The sequence below is a fragment of the Sinohyriopsis cumingii genome, chromosome 2, assembly GCF_028554795.1.
Source record: "Sinohyriopsis cumingii isolate HCF-2022 chromosome 2, ASM2855479v2, whole genome shotgun sequence".
Lineage (NCBI taxonomy): Eukaryota > Metazoa > Mollusca > Bivalvia > Unionida > Unionidae > Sinohyriopsis > Sinohyriopsis cumingii.
In genome coordinates, this window is record NC_142962.1 from 20,366,030 (window position 1) to 20,385,149 (window position 19,120).

General features: G+C 37.5%; 1 protein-coding gene and 1 pseudogene across 1 annotated transcript; one reads left to right on the forward strand and one right to left on the reverse strand.

The window, feature by feature from the left end:
- Window positions 1-338: 338 nt before the first annotated feature.
- Window positions 339-18,786, forward strand: LOC149804427 (isoaspartyl peptidase/L-asparaginase-like). The gene is made up of 6 exons (XM_089940226.1): window positions 339-617; window positions 8,270-8,412; window positions 8,871-9,031; window positions 15,304-15,431; window positions 16,097-16,207; window positions 17,652-18,786. Exons 1-6 carry the CDS (start codon window positions 407-409, stop codon window positions 17,855-17,857), a joined length of 960 nt encoding a protein of 319 aa, XP_089796352.1. The 5' UTR covers window positions 339-406; the 3' UTR covers window positions 17,858-18,786.
- On the reverse strand, window positions 3,056-4,661 carry LOC149804428 (uncharacterized; annotated as a pseudogene).
- Window positions 18,787-19,120: the final 334 nt, after the last annotated feature.

The window sequence follows — 19,120 nt, forward strand, 5'->3', positions numbered from 1 at the left end:
ATACTACTATCAGACTTTTAAAAAGCACATATAGCAATAATCTCAATATACCTAGAAATTAAAAATAGTTAATGTAGAAATATTTGTCCTATGCAAAGTCGATTCACTGCAGGAAGACTAAACTAGAACCAATTGGTAATGGATAATTATAGTCAATAAAATACTGGATTGTGATGAGGTCAAAAATCAGTAAAATTATTAAATTAACAAAATATAACAATTACTTAGCATTTAAAGAGTAATAGGGATCATTTTTAACTGGTTCTGACTGGTTAAAACTAGCTGCCCAACCTAAGTTTGCATACTAAAGAAACTATTATTGATCCGGAACTTAACGTTAGCTGCACGTCAGTTCGTTGTACTAGTCTCAGCGAACAGACCTGTACTAACAGCGCTGAGAATTGGAATGGCTTTAAATGGTGCTGGGCCAGGTAATCCTGTTATCATTGTGCACGGTGGAGCATGGAATATTCCAGATGATCTTTTGGAGGGATCCAGAAATGGGGCCAAGGCGAGTGCAAGGGCCGCATACCAAATTTTAAAAACGGGAGGGTCCGCGCTGGATGCGGTTGTGGCTGCGGTACGGGTTTTAGAAGATGACGTCTGCTTTGATGCTGGTAAGGGAATTTGCCTGTTTCTAACGAAAAGAAAATCATAAAATCGATAAAGTAAGATAGATACAAAGTCGGACATTTTGTTACGCACAGTTACTGTCGAGTCATGGCAACACAATGCTCTTTATACGCAAGAACACTAATCGTATCAAACATGTGCATTGATTAAAAGATTATTTCTTTCTTTTAACATGATCACGAAATACACCGATCTTTTTATTCCCACTGTGTGTACTATACTGACAGGTTAGAAATAATATAGGAAAGATAATATTTGTAAACATACACATTTTTTTCTTCTTCAGACTCATGGTCAAGTTTTGTGCTAATGTCCTATACTAAAATACAGCTACTGCATACGCGTTCAATCCCCTGAATTACATCCATGGAATTAGCGAATAAATAAAAACAGAACTCCATAAATAACATTTTGATCATGGAAGTGTAATATCGGTGTACTGTTGCATCACCCCACTCAGATCATGTAGCCCATTTTGCAGTGGATTGTGTGTTGGCTGTATATTTTAAGGCAACAAACCTCCTTAATTAAGAAATATAGACAAACTTCCTTGTCATATTTATCTTATAGTCCATACTTGCAAAGCAGTTTCACAGGAAACACTTCTCTTATATAGTGTTCTCCATTTATCGTTTACCCTTTTATATGAATACTGAATACGTGCACTGGTGTTTTTGTTTGTATGCTGAAATACGTGTTTGCCTCTATGTTTAACTTTCATACTAAACTGAAAGTTGATCTACGACGTTCAGGTTGAGTTTATAATCGGTTGATAAATATTACATGTTGCTGTCCGTATATATGCTGGCTAGTCCGAGATGTGCTCACAGGGAAAACCTCAAACAAATGTTTGACCTTGTAGAACAGTCGATGTACGTTGGAGAGGACATTTCATTTTGTCATTGAGAAATTGATTATTTTGTTGCTTGCATTATGTGAGCTGCCCAGTATTGTACTCACAAGGCACCGTGTTCTCCTTGGGCCTGTTTCAGATGTTATTGACCCGTTAAAACAAGATATTGGTTGAAAATCAATAGTTAGGCAATTATCCAGGAAGCCATTCATTTAAGCGGTGACGAAGTGTCAGTCTTTTAAAATTTATTTTTGGTACAAATTGAATATTTGACTCTAGATAGTACAAACAATGCCAGTCTGCACTGACCATACATGTATTCTACTGGTTGTTTGTGTATTTGGAGTGTGAGACGGCACATATATTCATGTATCATATAGCGAATTAGACTACTTAAAATCAAGATTTACGTAATCGATAAATAGATCTGACTGGCACCGATACGAAATCGTGTTCTCTTGACTCTTTGATACATTAGTCAGTTGAACGCCGGTATATTGATATGTTCTGACAATAGATTAAACTCCATCACGCAAGCACTATATCGATGTGTTACCTCCTCTCATTTTCTCTCCCTCTCTGCCACGCGTACAATTCACTATGTGACAATGTTAAAAGTTAATTTTCCTTGCAGCGGGGACAGTACCACTGTCCCCTTGGTTTTCGGGGCACATTTACACGTGCATAATGGAACCACTGGAATGCGCAGTCATCGTTGTCACACTGTATCATTTTTCCATTTTCTCGCTGATCACATATGCAATATGTGGCCACACTATCATTCTCAGCAGCATCAATAATGCCATTTTCAAGTTCCCCAGTCACAATTTCTAGTGGAACAAACGACATTAAACATGCGTGCGATCACCAGCTTTGGCTGAATGCAGTGTCATACTTTACTCTAATGATACAAAGTTCCTTGCTGGTAAACACTACAGTCACAATGTTGTACTTCGTGGATGCGCATCTTGAGTTACACTTGTGTGAAGTACGTGTGTGTTGTTTTTAGTGTCAGGTCATCTGTCAAGCAAAAATCTTTATCACTTTGGGCATCTGACACTGATGACTCTCTGTGTTTTTAGGGGCACTTAATTTCCATGATCCCCTTTCCATTTACATTTGGTAAGACCATCGCTTGAAACACCCGAAAATGAATTCTCTGCACTAATCAGGAACCCTGTCAATTGGGCCTCAAGCTCTCTATGTTGAGTGCTCATGGTACTGATGAAAAAATTCCTGGCCTTTTCTTCATTACTCATTCCCCATTTAACAGCAGGCTTTCTGCTATTGTCAGCTGTAGAATAACCCATTATTGTCTGCTCTTTTAACTAGGACGTCGTGGGGGTTTTGTTCCCGTAATCAGACCTTGCCTGTGTCTATACCACAGTGGGCACACTCCTTGTGATCTTGTCATTTTTTCCAAAGTGAATACTTGCTCTTCTGAGCAGGAGTAATTACTCCAAATCTTGTCAAACATCAGCCATTTATCCTCTGCTGGAAGGTCAGCAACTGACTCGTCAGTCAGTAAGTTAAACGTGGTGGAATGCTTGCTTCGTCTCGACTGCAGATTCAGTGTCCAGCCCTCCGTCTCGAGGTGTGATACAGAGAAACAAGCAGTACATGACATGCGGCCTTGAGTGATTTTAATGTTTCCATTAATGGCAGCTGGTTATTAACACTTGGTATAATGGAGTCAACTGGTTTAATCCTTTAAAAAGCCAAGCTTTGGAACTCATCAACTGTTATGGGTTCCATCTAAAACAGAGAAAAGACGCGCAATAGTCTTTTAAAGTAGCAGCACAGATTTAAAAAAGTGTTAAAAAGTAGCCAATACAATTTTTCCTTCCTATTCTTAATTTAGACAAAAATAAACGATTTATTAGTTAGGAAGGAACATAGACTTACTTTGACTTTATCCAATTATTATATTTTATTAAAAATATCTATTAGCTGGCAATTTACTTGAAACACTTGAACATTAATAAAACCTCATTACGAAAACTAATGTTCCACTTGCACGCCTGGCTGGTGGATGATGGTTGCGTCATGCCAATTCGAACTCCAATTTCCACCTTGAAAAGAACAGCGGCCACATGGCTGCAAACCTCTCCAAGCCTACAACAGAAACCCATTCTTTTAGATAATTTTTGTAATCCAATAATTCTTCACATGTTAATTGCACCTGCAAGTAAGAGAACGTGATTAAATATTTTCTAATTTGAATGGTTCTATCGTCTTTGGTGTATTTCTCATGCTCACTGGGTTGGACTTAAGCGTGTTAAGTCATTAATTCTCAATCCCACGTTGTTCAAATTGTATAAATCAAACGATTTTACAACAAATAAGAAGTGGTGAGATTTCAGTGCATTAGAAACTATAGCTTTTTCCTTATATATGCAGTTTATGGGAGCATTTAAAAATAACAATGCTATGTTTTCATGTATCATATTTTAAAAATATTCTTTCCAACTTCAAATTTAAGTACAATATGGTCTGGAATGCTTAATAGTTTTATCACCAGATGCCTATATACAAATTTAACAATTATTTGCTAAGCATGAAGCAACGAATGATTACCCAGCCATGCAAGTGCAATGTGCACAATGGACTGTAGCTTCCTTCTTTCTCAGACACACCTAAGGGTGGTGCGGCTTGTCTTTCATTCTCTGAGACGGTGTCACCTGAGCAGAAAGGAAACAGACAGGACTGTCCTCTTCAATAGAATGGTAATACACTACACTTCCTTTACATGCCCACTGACAACATAACTGAAAAAATCAAAATGATGTGCAGCCAGCATTGGTTGTTCAGAAATGCAAATAATTATGTGCATGTAGTAAAACATGGAGAATTGCGACTTAATGCGCATGTCTGTCGTGCATCATATAACTTTAGCTTAATTAAACTTTACTTTTAAATCGGCAATTTGTTCAATATTGTTAGATATGTGGGAAAGTTAATATGCTCATATAAAAATATTAGTTGATGCAAACACTACTGTGCCATTTCGACCCACACCCCTCCCCCCTCAAACCTACAGCAAAGTTATTTTACACGTCTGGTTTTCTTTCTTGTATTTCCAAAATACATATATAATTTAGGTTCTCCTGTGGATAAAAAAAAATATTGTTTTATAAACTTACATATACGCATCAAGGGATTTAAGAGACTTCATCTTTTCGGCCTAGTAAATACCGCCGAATGTCAAGTCTGGCCAAATGAAGGGGTCTAATGTCCATCCTGACTTGAGATTATCTGGATCAGGCAGACCCTTATAATCTTTAATGCTATTTAATAATTGCATATAGCGAGCACGCGCTTCCTTTGGTAATCCATTTGCTTAAGTTGATAGATCGTCTTTATCCTTCGCCACTATAATGGTTCTGCCAACCAGAGCTCTGCGCAAACTTAGTTGTGACTTCATACAAGGAATCTCCGATGTTCCCTATATGGTGTGGTGATAGATTCAGTATGTATGTATGTATGTATGTATGTATGTATCATTTTATGGCACGTCAGCACAACGATAGCTCTATGATGCCAGCTAACGGTAAAGTTCGAAAAATATTTAATTTAGCTTCAGTATATAGGTATATTGAGTTGTCTTCAGCTGGCATTTCCGACATCGGTGTCAAGACCTAATCAAGCCACACTTGGAATATGCATCCAATTTAAAAGGAATGCGTTCGTTCCTTCTGTCGCCCGTTGTCATGCACGACTCGTCAGCGTGTACGCGTTTGCGTGTTGATTAATATGTGCAATTAACTGCTATACTATGCCACCGGAGCAAGCCACATGTGTGTTTGAACTCGTGCTCATTTATATTTGCCAACAGTATTCATCGCGTGCCAGTCCATGTGAACCGATGATGCAATGTCTACCCTACATGAAATCAAAACAATCTGGCGGCCTTCCAAAGCAACAGCTAAATCTCGGCCGATGATCTCAATCCTGTTGATATGTGACCCAGATAAGAGGTGTATCTATTATCCAGCTCTAGGCCACAAATTACATACGAATGAATAGATTTTGTGACGCAGAGTTGATGACTATATATACTAGCAGTTTAAAACTATCATGTTATTTTGCAAGACACTTTTCATTTCAACGAGCCCTCATAGCGTGTGAGGCCCTAGATGGCTTAATGGTCGAAGGTTCTTGCTTTTACAAATCATTCACTCCTCACCTGTCCCCGTGGGTTCGAGTCTCGGCTCATTCAGCGTGGGTATGTGAGAAAGCTTGCAAGTAGCATGATTGTGGTTCTTACTGGGGTCCTACCGGGTTATTCCTCCACCAAATATGCTGCCCGCCAAGTATAGCCTACCATGTGCTGAAAATGACATTAAAACCCCTAAATCCAAAGTCAAACATCATAGTGTGTGCAACGATAGCTTTCAGTGACCAAGAATATATTGTACAAGTTCTGAGTGCAGGTTCCCTTCAGCGTTAAGTTACCCTACACAATTTAAGCGAATTGGAAAGTAGAGAAAACCACCAAGGTGTAGATATGTTAACATATCGGAACCTTGGCTAGCGAGGAGGCTGTTACTACTGATGAGAAAAGTTGTAATATTTTCAGTGACTAAGGATAAAACATTGAAGATTCGTGCATATAAATTATATACTTTTCGTCATAGAATCCGTTATATTGAAAATTGGCATTAATATTAAATAGCATTGGAAACTGTAATCATTTGCACACTCGTCTTTTTATTTACTTTTATCCAGTGTACTGGCTGAAATAAAGAAGCGCGTTGTTTTTTTTTTGTCAGCATATGTGATACTTATCACTGACAGCTGGCTGAAAGACCACAGTTAGGCCAGTTTGAGTCGCTTGCAGGAAAACAAAAGCACACCCGGGTTTTTCGTTTTCTAATGATATATCAAATTTTCGAGAATATCATGTTCTCAAAACACAAATGAAAACTCGCACACGTTTAGTGATATGCTTCTTCATCAGTAAATATGATTTAGGAACACATGTTTAAGAGTGGATCAAGAATAAATTGTAATGTATTGATTCTCAACACGGTTTATGTTATATAATGTAGAGTTGCAATTGAATATTTACCTTAATAAGGAGATTTTGTTTGCCTAAGTATATTCTCTCGTGTAGAGAAGGCGAGAAAATTATGTTAGATTTATTTCAATCGTCATGATACTGTGCTATTTGTATATGTGTCATGCATACATTAGCCAGCACGGATTGTATTCAATTTCTCAAAATACCTCCTCAGACTGGCACTTTGTATTCATTCGCTTGAGATTTTTGCCTTATTTAGAGATAGTAGAAATTGAAACGATAGTTCTAAAACTGTACACCTAGAATTAATTTTATGTTCGAAAAATGCTTTAGTAATTCATATGATTTCAATGAATTCTCACATTTTCCTGAGAATGCTTTGTGATGCCAATTCATGGTATTTAATGGTATTTAATGACTTTACTTTAATCCTTGATAACTGCTGAATGTTCTATGAAGAAAATATTGTTGCGAACTAAATAATCAGAAAGATATTCACAAGTTTCAATTTTTAATATTACAATTTGGAACCAGATTGCTATCCTACATTTGTAATATTCCTGACTTCCATTTCTTCTTCCATCGCATATTTTTCGTCTACAACTCTTGACACATCCGCCATGTATAGCCTATCGTGTGCTGAAAAATGGCGTTAAACCCTACAACAACAACAACAACAACAACTGTTGACACATCTGCCATGTATAACCTATCGTGTGCTGAAAAATGGCGTTAAACCCTACAACAACAACAACAACAACAACAACAACTGTTGACACATCCGCCATGTATAACCTATCGTGTGCTGAAAAATGGCGTTAAACCCTACAACAACAACAACAACAACTGTTGACACATCTGTTGATAACGTCATAATTGGTGGTAACGATCGTTCACCATGCATGTTCGAGGAATAGTAACACCATTTTCCCAAGTTTTCTAAATCATTGATAAATAAATGCATGCACAGAGCCAAACCTTCCTATTCATATAGCTACACACGTCAAATTATACGAATATTTTCACGCATAAATAACGTCAGACAAATGACAATACGAAACCATACACGCATTATTTGATATGAGGCTATTATTAGTTTATGTTACAAATATGCAGTTGAATTTTTTATTTTTTATTTTTGGAAATTCGGGTTTCAAAATTACAACAATTTCTCTTTTCAAGTATATGTAAGGATGGAAAGTTATTGATGAAGAATAGCAAACAATAAAAGATTGTTTGTTTCATTTCATTAATGTTACCATCCTCGTTGGTGACGGATCCGCGGTGACTTGGTGGTTAGCTTGTCAAAGTCACGGAGGAAAGGATACGGGTTAGAGTTCTACCATCGCATTAGCTAGGCTATCGTGGTGTTACTTTGCTACTGACGTTATTCTGTTTGCCTCGGTACTAAAGAACTGTCTTGTGTCTACCGCAAAACACAAAACGGAACTAAATACTCGTTCGTAAAAAGACGAATGAGGCTTGTCTTTAGAACTTCGTTCTTTGGTTTGTTTGGGGTGTTTGTGGGTGTTTGTTGTTGTCTTTTTTACAGATACTATTGACTTTTGAGGGGCAAAATGGTTGAATCTCAACGCCTTGTACAATGCAATTTTACATTTTGTTTTTTCATCCATTAAAAATAACAAAACGAAAGAATATCATAACTAAATTTTGCATCTTTTATGTCTAAACAAGTGTGGTGTATGTGTCTGGGTAGAATCGGAGACAGGATCCTAATGTACCCAATTGTATGTTTTTAGGAACCGGGTCTGTGCTCAACTCGAATGGCGAGGTAGAAATGGACGCCGTTATTATGGATGGTGAGACACTTAACGCCGGTGGCGTCGCCTGCGTCCAGAATATCAAGAATCCAATAGATCTGGCCAGACTTGTCATGGATAAGGTTAGAAAGTCTCGGTAATGGCTTACCGAGGATTTTACTCATCAACCAATATTTGTGAAGCAAGGAAAACATAATTATTTAGTTTGCTTTTAGATCATTTTATTGTTTGTCGTTGTCATATCATGATTCATCGCGCTACAGGCACAGACGGTGTAGATTAATTCATTGATAAAATTCCAACAGAGCTTGATGTGCAACTTCCGATTTAGTTTTGTAATACCATTTTTGCTATATGAAACATTATATCGAACAAATGAATAAACTTATCAATAAAAGCACGAATATTCATGCGATTTCGTTAGGTTGTGTAGGGTTGGTGTAGCTTTAACCAGGTTTCTCTCATCTCCCAAACGAAAGTAGGCATGCCACAACTTTTAGATGGTGTCGGATTTCTGCTGTAGTAGTTAATCAAAGTAGATAATTACGTACACGGAACTCCCTTTTATCCTTTTTTCCAGACTGAGCACGTGCTTCTCGTCGGGAAGGGGGCTAACCAGTTTGCTGAAGAAATGGGTGTGAAGACGATCCCAGTGTCTCAGCTTGTAACGGAGGAAGCAAGGAGGGAATTTAATTGCTACAAGCAGTACGGGAACGCAGTGGAGGAGCTCTTCGGGCGAAAGTCAGTCTAAATAGAAACTTCATTTGATTTCTATTTTACAGCAAAGCTCGTATGACTTGTGCTAAGTGCTATCGATGGCTCCCACTTCAGCGGTAACATGGTTTTCGAGCGAGGTTTTATAATAAGATCAAAAAATGATGTGCTATAAACATTGTATTGATAACAAAAATTGTGACTTTGTACATGATGCTTAACACTTGTATGGCTTTGATGACTTTTCTACTAAATACAATATTCATATTAATTATATAGAATTTTATGGCATAATGGCAGCATGGCCATTCGAAAATAAAAGTCATGTTGGAAAGCTCTATGAAATTAGAATCTGTCAAACATATGACAGTTATCCAGATTAAGTGTAAGCTTTAATTCTCACTTTTTTGAAAATAAGGGATGGACGAGTACCCGACCCGGTCCCCCGGACCATGCCGGGGTTTTACATTACCCAGAAATATTCGGCTCGGCCAGGTTTTAAAAAAAAATTGCTCTTGCAAGGTCAAGCCGCCACTTCCGCCCCTTCTCCCCTCCCGCGGTAATAAAACGAAAAAAAAGTTTAATGGTTGACATAAATGGAGGTGAGAAAGGGGGTGATTGAATCAAACAAAGTGGAAGTGGAGATACAAGAATCAACAAATGCAGACCTGGCAGGGTAGTTCCCAGTCGGGTACCCATACCCAGTACTCGGCAAAATTTCCCTACCCTTCCATCCCTAAATAACTATTAAGCCTTAAAAATATCCAGAAGAAAGATCCAATTTGTTTTTAGTCATACCGGAAATATTGAGGCATCAATCTGAGGGAAATTTGGTAAATTACCAATTAATTTACAGTGTGTGCAGTCATTTCATTCTCATTTACTACAAAGGGTAATAAATACAAATGCTTACACAGTCATATATGAAAGGGTGGGGGAAATTATATATGTACAATTTGTAAAGACACCGTGAAAACATTGAACAATTTTTCTTAGAGTATAGAGAGACACGCAATGTTTTGGACTAATTTCTTGGATAAGACGCGTATTTAACTGAATATTTATAAACTTGTTAATTCTGAGGATAGTTTGCTTGGTTTTGTTCGATTCCAATCGAAATAATATCAACACATGTAATAAGTGTATAAAATACACGCCAATTCTTTAAAATTTCAGATAAAAATTCCAGCTTTAATGTCGACTCTAATCTTTATTAAATTTATGAAATTAGTTGAACGTAAGTATATCTAACTTCCCCCCGCAGCAGAAATTGATATGAAATGGAACAAATTACAGCCAGCAGGGGTAATGAGTGTGTAGACTGACTGTTCTTGTGGCATGTATGTATAAAATATGTCAATTTTTTAATTTGTGGACACCCATAGGACCTCTAGCTTTGATAAGCTAGGAAGCCTTTGAGTTTACCTCCTTTGGACCAAAAATTGTGAAAGGATTTTCTATCCGCCTCCCCCATCTGTCGTTTTGGGTAGATTTCATTTGAATTCAGAAATAATTTTGAGAGAAAATTAATTAATATTGTTTTGGATTTGGGCTCCTTGTTGGAGATGTATTCATTTAGATTCCCGTTTTCAGGTTTCCTTTCGTTCCCTACCGTACCCTGTATTTTGGAAGACAATCTTGTACTCCCTTCCGCAGGCTTTACACCTTTTGGCTGGTTTCATCTCCTCTTTATGCCATTAATAGTGATACTTGTCAAAAATCGATATATTTTCGTCCATTATGTCTGCTGAGATTGTATGGTGCATTTGTTATATTTGTTGCTATTAACCATTTGTACAGGAGAATAAATTTGTAATTTGAATAAGGAATTTTAATTTGTATAATGTAGTAAATTTAGAGTATGTGCACGTGGTTGTAGTGCCCCATTTTAAGCAATTCTTAGATTTGTGTGATTACTTGTTTGATTATTGGAATTTGGCGCCATGGAAATATTCCTGGCCCGAACTAATGAGCTAATCAATAGGAGCAAACGTCACGGAGTGAAGTGTTAGTGTGTTTCCATGATGTCCTGGTTCACTAGTAGTGAATTCCGACCAGAACCGAATGACTGTCCCTGGAGTAAAATAGTACATATTAAAAGCTAGTGGTATACATTGGTAGCGTGCCTGCAAGGACAGCACTTACGGTATTAAACCGGTAAATTACACAAGGGCATAAATAAAAAGGGACTTGGCAGAGACCGTTTATGTCGCCATGCGGCCGAATATGGTGCAGTTATATCGGCGAAATGTGCCTGGAAAGCATACATTGACTGGCCTAAGGTGGCGGAGTTAAAATAGTTCCCATTGTTAGGGAGTACTCACATAGGTTCTAAGGCGTGAACGGTTGGTGGTACGGAAACATAATGAAGCCAAAACACGCAGATGTACGGTTGATGGATAGTTGAAAGTTTGGTTTATCTGTGGTCTTGCATTAATTAGAGGAAAATTTAGGTATAGAATGGACACGTCGGGCTTTCTGATTTACAACTGAGATTGTATGGAAGTCTTTGGAAAGTCGGGGAAACTTATGACTTCTAGCGAGAATCGCGCCAGGGTTTGACAACCGCTCGGTCAAGTAAATACCCGTGTGCGTGTAACAATAATATCGAGGCAGCATATCGAACATTGTTAGTTTGTGGTGGCCTGGGTGGACTGTACACTACTAACCACCTTGCCTTTAGTACAACTCGCATAGGTCACGTATGCACTCTGAGTAACTTGTTATAGCTATACGTGTCGTTTTGGAGAATTTCATAACATATACCTTTAAATGGCATTTATTCAGTTTATTTCATTCCTTGTCCATCAAAATTTCATTGAAGATTATTTTATAAATTCCTTGAGAAATGATTAACGGCAAATTCAGTGATAACGTACGTCGACATTTTTAGACGTAGTCACCCAAGCGGGGTGATCCCGTTTAAACCGGTTTTTGTCGCACGCTATGATGTCCCAGGGAAAGCTTCTACTGTTAAGTTGCACAACAAACAGATACGTAACAATGTCGTTATTTTTAAACAAATCCTGGGAAAACACCCGCACGAAAAAAAAGGGAACACAAGTCCATAAATTGGAGGCAAATTTGTAACTTTATACATATCTTCTGTTGAAGGGACCCCAGCTATGAAATTTATCATACAGCGTGTCTTCTGTCGCTGGCCTAACATTGTATCCGAATAGTTACACGGGGAAAATTGAAAAGTATATGTTGTGTGATACTCCATTTCCACAGCGGAAATAATACTTTTTCGTCATCTTGGATTATTGGCTCTGAGACTTTTAGTTTCCAACCAAAACCTTCTGTTGCAGTTTTTTTGTTTTCTCTCTATAATCTAGTATTTTGAAAAACTTGCAAAATGGTACTGTACGTCTCTGTTAGATATGTTATAGCCCTTGGCCTCAATATGTGTTTTTATTATATGCTCATTTTTTTCCCCGTTAACTTTACATTGACAGAATCGTTCAATATTTCCCGATACTGAATGTGCGCGACAATACACATATAGCATTCACGTGAATAAAGGAACTACTTTCTTTTGTAAATAAACAATGGACTCAGACGCCAGCACTTTTGATTTGTAAACAAATCATGTACACTCGCGTAAGAGGCTCTTTACGTTGTGGTTGTTTATTTGTTTCTAAATGAACTAAAACATGTTTCGTGGATTGCAAAACCCCCCAGTTGTCTTGACATTTTGGGTTGATACAATGTTACGGATTTAGGCTAGGTACCTTGTATAAATGACGGATTAGGTCCTTACAAATAACAAGGCATATACTGTTTTCTTTAGCTGGTGATAAGAATGGCAAAATAAAATATACTTACAGTTTTACATCCTGAATTTCCTCAAAATGTTTTTTCTTAATTCTGCAAATCCGAATTACATGAGTCATGTCATAGGTTTTCAATCTGGATTACACATTTCGAAAGTGTGCTGTAATTTCGATGATAAGTGCAATTGCATCCTCCTTACTGCACTCAAAATGAAATACACATTAAATTCCATAGCGTCTTTTTGAAAATTGCAATTGAAAGACTTCATATTTTCCCCACGTTATGATTTCAAACATTCAGTGACAGAAACAAAAACACATTTGCAGACGTAAACACGCTTCTCCCGCGCCACTTCAATTCGATGTATTTCATGTATAATTTGCACAGATGAATCCAGTCCAAAATCACAAACTTTCGTCGAATCGAAACAAAACACCAAAATATATTCACTCCAGATCAAATGGAAATGTTGATGCAATGCCCAGTCATTCACAATATGACTGCAAATTTCAATTTTAACTAGACACGCAATTTTCTTTCGAAAGTTATGTCGACCGCGCGACTAAGTTCAAATTTATCTGGGCAGAGCTGTGTGCGCATAAATAATGACGTCATTTTGTAATGTCAAATCTGCGCTTGTGTATTTAGTTTGGAATACGGCATTCATTCATTTACGTTGTTTCTTGTAGTGTATTTTGTTTACATAATTAAACCTTAGGTTGAATAAAAAAATGAGCATATAATAAAAAGGTTACTGCATTTGTATGGGAAAATATGAACTCGTTTTGTCGGAAGGATATACTGCACTCACAAGTTCGTGCAGTATTCATTCCGAAAAACTCGTTCCTATTTTCCCATACAAATGCAGTAACCTATAACTATGCTATATTTATTTAGACAAAGGAGAGCATTCATCTTAGTCTTAACCATTCTATTTGCGAAAAGATATGAATATTCTCCCAAATAACTGTTTCTATGATCAGAACGGTATTTTCAATTACCGTGTCTCTCACATTCGTTGTTGACATGGCGAATATCACAGTCATTCATTTGCTTGTTTGAAAGTTTCGTTTCTGGCTCAGTGAACTCGTCCACGTCATTATCACCTATAATTTCAAATGGACGAAACAGCTGCTTTAGTTTATTCACAAACAAATATAATCAATCAAATCCTAAAGCGTCTACTACACGAGTGTACATGGTTTGTTCACAGTGTAGTTCCTAATACACTATACTATCTCTAGGCTCATGTGCGTGCAATATGAATTGTTCGGTATCGTCAAATACTGCACAATTCTGATAGTATAAAGTTAAGGGAGACAAAAATAAGCATCAAATAACAACTTTTCCAGTTGGTCTGGAATGGATGGATTTTGATTTTCATTTGATCCAGTTCGAGTCAATTCCGTACGACGTACACGTGATTTAAATCTTCCATAGATTTATATTTGATTTTATTTTTGATCGATCATGTTTGTATCTCGTTCATCTTTGCCTTGAGGTTTTACAATGTCTTTGTATGTGAAGTTAGTAAAAATTACAATTATGACTAAAGATCACGGTAAACGAACATGCCATTCTCTGCATGCTCCATGTCAGACAGTGCAACCTACGACCTGATCCGGGGCCCCGAGTGGCCGAGTGGTCTAAAGCGCTCTCCGTCACGGATCACTGCCATCTCACCTCTGTCTGCGTGGGTTCGTGTCTCGGGCTCGGTCATTGTGGATATGTGAGAAAGCTTGACGGTAGCTTCTCGTGGGTCGGTGGTTCTTTCCGGGGTTTTCCAGGGTTCTTCCTCCACCATTAATACTGGCCGCCATATATAGTCTGTCGTGTGCTGAAAAATGGCGTTAAACCCTATAACAACAACAACGACCTGATCCGGCCCCTCGCCTTGGAGAAAGTTGTTAATGCCCTGTTCCAGACGAACATAGTTCTGTATGTTTACTGTCAACTATAATGTTCACTGTCAACTATTATGTTCACTGTCAACCGTTATGTTCACTGTCAGCTATTGTGTTCATTGTCATCTATAATGTTCACTGTCAACTATTTGCCTTCATGGAAAAATTACGAGTGTAATCACTGACTGATCAAATGAAGAATAAAATATCGGCATCTTGATTAGCAAGATGAAGTAAACTCTATAAAAAAAGTTACCTTAAACTAACTAGATTATAACCATTGAGAAGAGTGATATAAACAGTAATGACTTAAAAGCATGCATCGAGCCTCATCATTTTATGGGATATTATTCTCGTGTTTTATCTACTTTACTATATAATAAAAAGAATTTTAAAAAGTCTTCCATCTTTCGAATTCCCTGCCACAGATGTGGATGGGACGTGCATTATCATCATCGTCTGTCAGTTCGTTTGTCACACCTTTGTTGCGCTTTGCGAGATAATTTATAAAACACAGACACGAGGTCAGTTGGGGCACTGGTGTGCTTCGAACACGTTTCTAGTTCAATTGAACAGTCGTTTTCATGAATGTAATTTCAGTCCTTTTCTTTTCCCCAGAAAAGACCTAGGTCATGACACAGTTGGTGCGGTAGCCCTGGACATGCACGGAAACATCGCCTATGGAATGTCGACTGGCGGCATCACGGCAAAGATGCCCGGCAGGGTGGGGGATAGCCCTATTGTAGGTAAGGAAGTGGTGCTGTATTTATTGATCTGATCAACTTGGTTGCTACATCTGTCTCAAATAATACACCCTCAGTATTATTTATCTGGACATCGCAGTAGGAATGAACGTGCTTTGCACTTTTGCGGTCCTGGCTTTTTCTTCAGAGCGAGCGGTACTTGTTCCCCATCTAAGATTGTTTTTTTTTCTTCTTCCAAGGGTTCATTTTCCTCCAGGCGAAGACCAGCCTCACGCCACAGCGGGCCTTCCACTTCGCTGTTTAAAAGTTTTCAGAACATTTGAAATTTGTATGAAATAAATAAAATGGAATCATAAATCCACATTAAACTTGTTTGGATAACTAAGTTCTGAAACATTGACTTGTTCTCGTCTTAAGTTTTGTCCCTTTCTAATCTTTGATGTGAGTTCTATGTCCTCTTGAGAATACGAGTCCTTTTAGAGATATTCGTGTTTTATTTTAAATGATGATAGTTTCTCAAAATATTGACTTCTGTGACAAGTCCTGTTTGATATCTTTCAGAGTAACCTATCGCATCCAGACTGTATTGATGCAATGCACTGACTTTGGTCTCACGCATTATTATGCAAAAAGGAAGTATATCTAACTTAAAAATTAGACCGTTTTTTAATGCCATGTTTATATATCCTCTTTCAATTTGACTGTAGGAAACGGTGGCTACGCAGATAACGAAGTAGGAGCAGTATCGTGCACCGGACATGGCGAATCCATCATCAAAGTGTGTCTAGCTCATTCAATTATATCCTATATGGAGCAAGGTAACATGGGTTTAGCTGCAGTAATTGCTGTATACTGATTGTTCCAAAGACAGTTTGCATTGTCAAGGCGATTGCTGGATAAAGTTTCATTATTTACTGCAGAAATCACAGCAATACGAAAAGCTTTGAACTATATTGAAACCTCTCAAAACTAAATTTCTTCATCTTTTCGGATTCCCTTTCCATATTGAAGGCCTTGTAAAACTATAGATATGACAACCTGGTAATATTCTAGATATAACATAAACATGATGTGCTCAGGCCCTGTCCTAGGATGTGCGGGTCACAAGGCAGCATGCAGGGTACAAGGCAGCAAAAGCGATGAGAGGGGCCCCAAGCAAAAAAATTGCATTGCGAAGTTGATTTCCTGAGAGCGCTGGGCCCAAGGTGGATGCCTCGTTCGTCTTGCCCTAGGGCCGGGCCTGGATGTGCTCATACACTCTGGGAATAGTATTCTGTACTGTTGGCTACCCAGTGTCACTGGTATTAAGGGCAATTAAAGTGTAGATGAATCAATCCAAAGTTGCACTGCAGTCACCCGCTTCAGAATGGAAGATTCTATACACTGACTTCTAATACTGAATAAATCAGCAACTCCATCATACACGGCAGAATATTTGGATGTGAACACCACAAACAAACTTAAGAACATCAGTCCCATTATTGAAGAGTGGCATCCCTTGAATAGAACAAATCGCAGAGATGAGGTATTGGTGCCGATCATACATCAGACACGTATACCTGACTCATGGGACACATTCATTTCGATTGTATCGACGTTCAATCAGTGAGACAAGTATTTTCATGCTAACTCGATGAAGAAATTGTATGATGATGTACCACTTGAGAAGATCTTTGAGTTTTTGAGAGAATGCTGTTATATAAAAAGAAATGTTGACCATATGTTTTATTGATTTTTACATGTTAATTTTATCTTTAAAATTGTATACATTTATCATATTTTAACAGCTTTACGTTTCTCTCTGTACCACATGTTTGCATTGATTTCTGAAGGTTTATCTTCACAAGGTATTCTATGCAGTCCTTCCTATTTATAGTTTTCGAAATTTACCTTTAGTAAGAACCATAAAGTCACATTGATGCTAAGATGCCGTAAAACACTACATGTATATAAGCTTCTAATTTTCTGTACAAGTCGTATTGTCGACATTTACTGAAGAACTTTCTTGAAATGATAAGTTGAATGTATACGTTACTAATGCACACATTTCTGGTACATTAATGAAGCCTCTTTCTCTCTCTCTCTCTCTCTCTCTCTCTCTCTCTCTCTCTCATGGTCAATGCCTTTCCGTGCGAGATTGACTTTGAACATTCAACTTGTTCAAAATTAAATTGACACCGAGAAGGCCAGTGTGCACTGTCAATAAATAGACAAGTTCAAGAATAAGAAATACAAAATAATATAATAACTGTATACTTCTAGGTATGTCGGCACAAGTGGCAGCAGAAAAAGCATTAATGAAGATGGATAAACGAGTTAACGGACATGGAGGTGTTATCGTTGTTGGAAAAAATGGAGACATCGGCAAATTTTTCACTACACCGCGCATGACATGGGCTTGGGTCAAAGACAACAAATTACATTACGGGATTGAAGATGATGAAGATAATTGTGAAGATTTTGAATGATTTCATCGGAAATGTCCCTTGTCTTTCAGTCCTATTTACAACCAAAACATGATTAGCACGAGAATCTAGTATTCGAAGACCAAAATACCTCAGGAATTTTATTGTGCTAGACTAGTGACTTTGAAAATACGAGTATTTTCGTAACTATTTGATTTGATTTAATCTCAAATTATTGCATTTTCGTGTGACTTTTAACAAAATATTTGTTCATGCTGAGATATGGTATTCAAATGTGGTACATTGGTGAGAAACCTTTAAATCTTTTTGTACAGAAAGGGATTGGCAGTTTTGTGCCGAAAAGATGGACAGGTGACCAGCATATCAGTTACATACATTTTAAACACCACTTCCTGATTTGCATTTAACTGACGTCATTGTATAGTCATGGAAACAAAATAGGAGCAATTATAACTGGACTGGACTGGAAACTGTCGGATCGGTCAGAACAGGACCAATCATAGAAACTGTAGGATAAGTTTAAACTCGACTTGTGACGCATGCCAGATTAGAATGTGATAGATCATTTTAAGTTTAGAATCATGGTAATGGCTTCAAATGACCAGAAGAGACTGAAACAATTATTTCGTTGTGGGGATGATTGAAGAACGTGGGGGGTGGGTTAATGACATAACATTAGTGTTGATATAGAATATTGCACAATGTGCATGTGTTGTTATGGACTATGCACCATGTGCATCTGTTGTTATTGCATAATTTTAATATTTTTATGTCGATTTTACTGTGGAAAATAAATACAAATACTTTGTTTATCCACTTAAGGAGGAAAGTTCACCTGCTTGGGTAAGAACCAGTCATTCCTACGTTGGTATGCATATCATTTTAATGTGAAATATGTACCAAAAGTTTTATTTTGCATTTGCATGTACCTAAAACTATCAGGAATTAAAACTTTTGAAGTTCGAAACAAAGCTTTATCATGTTTGCCACTCTGCGACACATTAGTTATTTGTTTGTGTTACACAAATATTATCTCAGTACTTAATAGGACTGAGTAAATTATTCATATCTCGTTCTATGTAAAAGCCCAAATCCTCTGACTGGTTTAAAAAAATTGTTATTTCGCTATCTTTGATGTCTCATACCGCTCTTACAAAACGTACAGCGAGTATTCATTTAATAATGAAATTAATGAAACGAGCTGAATAGTACAAAACGCCACAAGGTGCTTGTAGTGAGTATAACATTGTATTTAATGAGTTTCAAAATTCATGTCACAATCAATACACCATAAGGTGCTTGTGG

Coding starts and splice junctions, on each gene's coding strand:
- LOC149804427 (XM_089940226.1), top strand. CDS start 407: ATGGCTTTAAATGGTGCTGGGCCAGGTAATCCTGTTATCATTGTGCAC. Junction 9,032..15,303: donor GAGGAGCTCTTCGGGCGAAA/GTCAGTCTAAAT, acceptor TCTTTTCCCCAG/AAAAGACCTAGGTCATGACA. Junction 16,208..17,651: donor TATATCCTATATGGAGCAAG/GTAACATGGGTT, acceptor GTATACTTCTAG/GTATGTCGGCACAAGTGGCA.